Raw genomic sequence first — 6,248 nt, 5'->3', positions numbered from 1 at the left:
CACACACACACACACACACACACACACACACACACACACACACACACACACACACACACCTCTGTCTCTGTGCGGAGCCCGAAACACAGCCACCATCCTGTGCGGATCCCTCACCGAGCTGTTGTTGTTGTTGGCCTCTGTGTGTTTGTTTTGTCATTTCCTGCTGTTTTTATCTGCCTCTGATAGAGATACTGTGGCTCTCCTGTATTATTTGTTTCCTGCTGACTATTTTATAGGCTGTCTTATAGACCTGAACATCTCTCTCCCACCTCCACTCCTTTTCTGTTATCAGTTTTTTCTTTCCTTATTTAGTCGTGTCTTTTCTCTGTGTCTGGCATTCTTGTTTTCTTCTCTCTCTCTCTCTCTCTCTCTCTCTCTCTCTCTCTCTCTCTCTCTCTCTCTCTCTCTCTCTCTTCCTCCTCTCATCTTTTCTGCCACCGTCCTGCCTCGGCTCCTTCCCATCTCCCTCTCTCCGCTCCTCCACGACGGCCTCAGCATACTAAGCAGAAGTTCTCTGATTACCTTTCTTCCTGAGCAATGATAGATTCAGCTCTGAGGCTCACCGCCACTACCTTCAACAGTTTCCCATTGCCATGACTACAGCCTCAGCACTTGGCATTATTGAGAGGTGGGGTGAAAGGAAGGAGGAGGAGCGAGGAGGTTGCTATGTGCTGTCACACAGAGACTGTGCTGAAGAAAAACAGGAAGAATAAATGTACATATCTTAATTTGATACAAATATATTTTTAAATGATACCTCTTTATTAACACAGCAACTTTAGTTTTGTATTAGTAAGCCATTAAATTTAATGTAAACAAATCTTTGCAAAATGCATATATATATATATATTACATATTTTACATACATATTTTAAAACAAAACAAATAATTTTATATACAATTTAAAATAAAAATATCAAAAAGAAAAATAAGAGAAAATATATAAATGTATTTTAAAATCGCAAATAAGTTAAATGATAGGCAGCAGAGAGAAGAAAAAATCTTATATCTGCCCCTTTTTTCTTGAATAAGTTCATTTAACAAAAAAAATCTATGTTATTAATAAAAAAGACAAGAACATCTAATTCCTCTAGAACAACAATTTAAATAGATGCATACACCTTATACTGTTTTGTATTTCTTTAGCAATCCAACTTTTCTCATCGTCTTAAATGTACATAATGATCCTGCATTTTTTACATCACTCCCCAAATTATTCCATAGTTTTAATCCTTGAATTAAAGTAAACCGTTCCTTCAAACTAGTTCTGAATTTGGGTTTTACAAATATCTCTGTCCCTTTAAGGTTATAACAACTCTTTCTCTTAACAAATTTTACTTGGATGTTTAAAGGTAATGTGTTTTTGTGGGCCTTATACACAACCAGTAGAATATTATAATCAACCAAATCAAAGAACTTCAATATTTTCAATTTACAAAATAATGAATTTGATGGGTGACGACAGTTTTCCAGTAATAATTCTCACAGCTCTTTTCTGTAATTAAAAAACAGGATATACATATAGTGTGTATGTATTTTTTAAGTACACGTTGGGGATAATTCTCAGTAAATACTTCACCAATTATGTGCTTAATATCTTTAAAACTGGCTGAGTTGTAGCCATTTTGTCTTTGCTTATGTTGATTAGGTGTGGAGGCCATCTTGAATTGGATAAACTTTAAATTGCCTGTGACATCAAATTTTTGTAATAAATATGAACACATTTTTAGGAAGATAACATTAATAACATATTGCAAAACTAATTTCACACTGCTGAGATGAACTGTTGTTGAGATAGTTGCATGTGAAGAAACAGGAAGTGGCGTCAAAGGGGAATGTCTGCATGTGAACAGAGCGTTGCTACAACAACTAACAGAGACTGTAGAGAAGAATCTGATGTTTGATTATTTTGAGTCACCATCAGAGAGATGAACGGTTAAAGTTTAAAGCTTGTTTCAATAAAGACCACAGTTGTCTTTCTTAAAGAGTTCCCCTTTGATGTCACTTCCTGTTTCACTTTAGCTGAGCCAAGTTCAAAAAAAATATGCGATTTATGTGACAAAATGAGTAAAATCATGTGTATTATGCAAGGTTTCTTATATATAAAGTTGTTTTCTGTGACTTTCTGTATTTGAAGGATATACACGTCACGGGCACRTTCAAGGTTAATCTATTACAGAGGTGATGTGTGTCCCATGATCATTTCCTGAAAGGTTCCGTAAAATTTGTTGAGTGGTTTATGAGATATTTTGCTAACAGAAAGACAAAGTGGTCTMGAAATAGTTGACAGTCAAAATGTAAACAAAGATTTTGTGTAATTAGTTAACGCTTAGAGTATTTGTTTGGGACCACGCTCAGCTACTACCACCCTAAATTTTAGAATATCTGCAAAATTCACTGAATTATAGACATTTTATTTATTTATTTTAAGCTGGCTGTCAGCACTTTTTAATGAGTGGAATTACTGAGCCGTCTGTCATTTACATGTCTTACGGATCAACGTTCCTCAGACTCCGGTTGTTAAAAGGCATTATTTATCTCAAATAGAGCTTTTTTCTTGTCATTGAATGACTGCTGCTCCCTCGTCCCCTCCTCCTCCCGCCTCCTCGGAGTTATCTGTCACCGTCAGTCATGTCAGTGTGTCAGGGCRGATGGGCGAGGGGGCTGGAAAAATGGACAGTCACTATCGATCAGTCAATACAGTTTATTAGGATTTGGCCCTTTGGGAAAGTGATAGACTGTTGGACAGCAGGGGGGAATACACAAACTTACACTCTATTTACTCTTATAGCATTTTGTTATCTTTACTCCACTGAACAACACTGTGGGATGTAAAAAAAAAAGTGTTTTATCATCACCTTGTGTCTGAATGTAAACATTTATTCCTCCTTCTTTGTTTTTGAATTAGCTCTTTTTACAAAATACCTGATGGCTGCTGTTCTGTGGAGGCTCTCCGGTTCTTTTAGCCTAAATAAGGTTTTTAGTGTTACAAAAAGATGCAGCACAGAGGGAACGTGTGTCTTTCATTCAACCCTTAAAGCATGTTTTTGTGTAACAGGTTTAAGTGCTAAAATGTCTAAATATTATGCATCATGCTTATTATTTTTCTGTCTTTTTAAGTATGCACACGTAAAGTACATTTAGCTGTATTCAGTGTCAATTAGCTGTTCTGCTGCAGGGCTGATGGACTCTGTCAGTCATGCCCATGCAGGGGTGAAGGGGGGAGCGGAGAAAGACCCATGCAGCTGGAAGCAGGGTGGGGATGAGGGGGCTGAAAGAAGGGCCAGAAAAGATGTCGACACATACACCTACCCTGTAGTAGTCAGTGCTGTAGACGTCTCTGGACATGCCAAAGTCTCCGATCTTTACCAGCAGGTTTTCACCAACCAGGCAGTTCCTTTTAATAAAAAAAATAAAACAGAAAATAAACTAAATACAGAACAACACCAGCAAGATATCTGTTCTCAAAGGTTAAATGAGTCACATAACTGGAGTCACACTTCTGGATCTTTGGAACAGAAACATGGTTGACAAAATAAAGGCGGACGATCAAGTGGTCGCGTGTGTCTGTGTGGGCAGGTGTGCGACTGTTCATAAAATATTTAAAGAACTGGCAAACAAATTTTATTCAAACTTTTAGAAAGTAATCATTGAATTTACATTTACAACAGGCTGATTTAAGATGACCACCTCAGCTAACTGACCTTAGCAAACACACAAATGTTTGTCAGTTTTACAGCTAAAAGTTGTTGTGGTCTGGGTTGAGAGTCATCCCAAACAAATCCAAATTGTGGTATAATTATTGTAAGGAATAATCAACAAATTAGTCGTAAACATTTGTTGAATTTAAGGTCAATAATTCCCCTAAAGGCCTCAGGTTTTTTTTTTAGCTGACTGTATTTCTGGGCACAGAAAAACCATTATTTAACAAATATAATCAGATTTTTTTCCGAGCAGTACCATTCCCATGTGTGTTGAGYCCCCACCCCTCCCCCCCTTAGCTGACTGCACTGTTGCAGAGTAGTTTTTTGAGCATATGCTTGTGTGTTTTTCTGAATAAAACACAGGATCAAAGCTCTTTTTTTAACTCACCCTTCCTATTGTGTGTGTATTCTAAACTGGAAAGGTAGCACACTAAGTTGCAAAAGACCCTGGATATTCGTTCCCCCCATGTTTGTCATGTGTGTGTGTGTCTTTTCGGACGGATGTTCTAAACTGTAAATTTCGTTCGGCACTGCATCTTGATGTTGTGTGTGAATGACAATAAAGATTCTGTTTCTGATTCAGTAGTAGTATAGTGAGTGACCCACCTGGTGGCTAAGTCGCGGTGCACAAAATGCTGTGAAGCCAGGTAGACCATACCAGATGCTATCTGCTGGGCAATGTGCAGCATCTGAGACTGGGTCAGCTCCACAGGTCTTGTAGTCTGGCCTTCTGCCATCAGAACTGCATCTGGACCATGAGCCCTGCCAGAGAAGACAAGATATTTTCATTCTATTTGAGTTTTTTTTAGAGTTGTACCCTTCATGTGGCTTTCTATAATGCAATAATAATGAAACACCAAACTGCTGATTCTGCTTTGAGCTGATAGCTCTGTGTTTGTGTTGCCATTTAGCACAATGAAGAGGAGAGCCTTGCCTGAGGAACTTGTTCAGGTCCCCGTGTTTCATGTACTCAAACACCATGATGAGGGGGTCGCTCTCCACGCAGACGCCGTAGAACGTGACGATGTGCTCGTGCTGCAGGTTGGTCAGCAGCTCCGCTTCACGGTGGAAATCCTTCCTGGCATTTTCACTGGCCTCTTTCAGKGTCTGCAGACACACACACAGGCACACACAGCGATGGCATTTTAATAGAGCGACGAATGAGAAACCCGCTCATTATGCTGAGTTTGCTGTTACCAATCAGTTATTTTTAAAGGGAAACCAGTTTCGTTCARTTTGTTTGGCCTGGTTGTCCACTGAGGAAGAAAGAGTCTTGCCTTGTAAAAGTGACTTAGAGCAACTCAGCACACGTTGTTGTGTGAAATTACTGGAATAAAAGAAGGAAAAGGCTAATGCAATCAGCGGTATAGTAAAGGTAGCATTTTATATTCTCATAAGGCATTAWAAAGCACATCACCGTTTACATTCATTATATTCATTAGTTCACTTTGGAACTAGTCTTTGTGTGTCTGCTGTGAATCAGAGAAATTGTGTAATTCAAGCATCTGTGACAAAGAAAAAAAAAAGAAAGTCTTTTTGTGAAAAATACATTTCCGGAAATGTAAATGATACAGGCTGTGTATTCATTTCACATCTAAAGAAAGAAAATGTAGAAAAAAAATGTTTTGTCCTGCATGAATAATTGAWTATCTTCCTACATCATATGACAAGGATATATGTGAGCTTTCCACCTTATACTGAATGTGTGTCTTTGTGTATTTATTTGTCCGTCTGTGAGCAAACAGCAGAGTTGGAAGATTGTGTTACAAATACAGGTCTGCTGGACAAGGACAAGTAAGAAAGATGCGAACGACCTGCGACCTTTAATCTAAAATGCTGAGATGCCAGAAAACGAGCCTGAATGCAACTCCATCCAGCGATATCAAACCAGTCATGTATCAGGAATCACATGTACATTATGGTCTGTAATGTGAGACAGCGTAAAGTTATAAAGAACTATTACAGGATGGATGGTGTGCGAAAGCCTGCGCTTCAGTCTCAGTCTGAAACTTGATAACAAACAGACAAATCATCAAAAATCCCCATGTTTTAGTTTTAAGGCAGCAGCATGCACRTTGGTTGTGGCCCTACTGAGGTTATGCTGGGTTCACACAGCAAAAACAAGTCTWCKGAGATATTTCTGCCATGTGTGSTGTGTTAAAAGTGATCTAGTCAGCTTGGAAAAGACGTCAAGACCACTCCAATCTSCAGTGTTGTATAAAGTACCACAAAGTGATACTTGAGTAAAAGCACAAGTATCTTACCAAAAAATTACTTTGGTAAAAGCTGTAGTCTCCTTCAGTAATATTACTTGAGTCAAAGTCTTAAAGTATCTGATACTTTTTGTACTTAAGTATCAAAAGTAAAAGTATTAATTTAAAATGAGCAGTTAGATTTTCTGTAATGACATTTATTAGGAGGTGACCTCCCCAAAAAATGCAGAAATGACTGTCGTATTAAAATAATTTATGTTAAATTTAGGATGCACTAGTCCAGCTGTTTCAGTTTATATACAGTATATATATATATACAGTATATATACAC

General features: G+C 38.0%; 1 protein-coding gene across 5 annotated transcripts in view; it reads right to left on the bottom strand.

Moving 5' to 3' along the window:
• ntrk2a (neurotrophic tyrosine kinase, receptor, type 2a) overlaps positions 1 to 6,248 on the bottom strand; it is a 71,054-nt gene that overhangs the window by 20,047 nt on the left and 44,759 nt on the right. For 4 of the 5 annotated variants that reach the window (XM_014030735.1, XM_014030738.1, XM_014030736.1 and 1 more), the window contains 3 exons: positions 4,639 to 4,811; positions 4,311 to 4,466; positions 3,307 to 3,397 (listed from right to left, as the gene is read on the bottom strand). In XM_014030735.1, the coding sequence (XP_013886189.1) occupies positions 3,307 to 3,397; positions 4,311 to 4,466; positions 4,639 to 4,811 (420 nt within the window). The remainder of the gene's footprint in view (positions 1 to 3,306; positions 3,398 to 4,310; positions 4,467 to 4,638; positions 4,812 to 6,248) is intronic. The other variant, XM_014030737.1, reaches the window with a different exon arrangement.

The sequence above is a fragment of the Austrofundulus limnaeus genome, unplaced genomic scaffold, assembly GCF_001266775.1.
Source record: "Austrofundulus limnaeus strain Quisiro unplaced genomic scaffold, Austrofundulus_limnaeus-1.0 Scaffold1110, whole genome shotgun sequence".
In the NCBI taxonomy this organism is placed as follows: Eukaryota; Metazoa; Chordata; class Actinopteri; order Cyprinodontiformes; family Rivulidae; genus Austrofundulus; species Austrofundulus limnaeus.
This window is presented reverse-complemented; position numbering and strand designations above follow the sequence as displayed.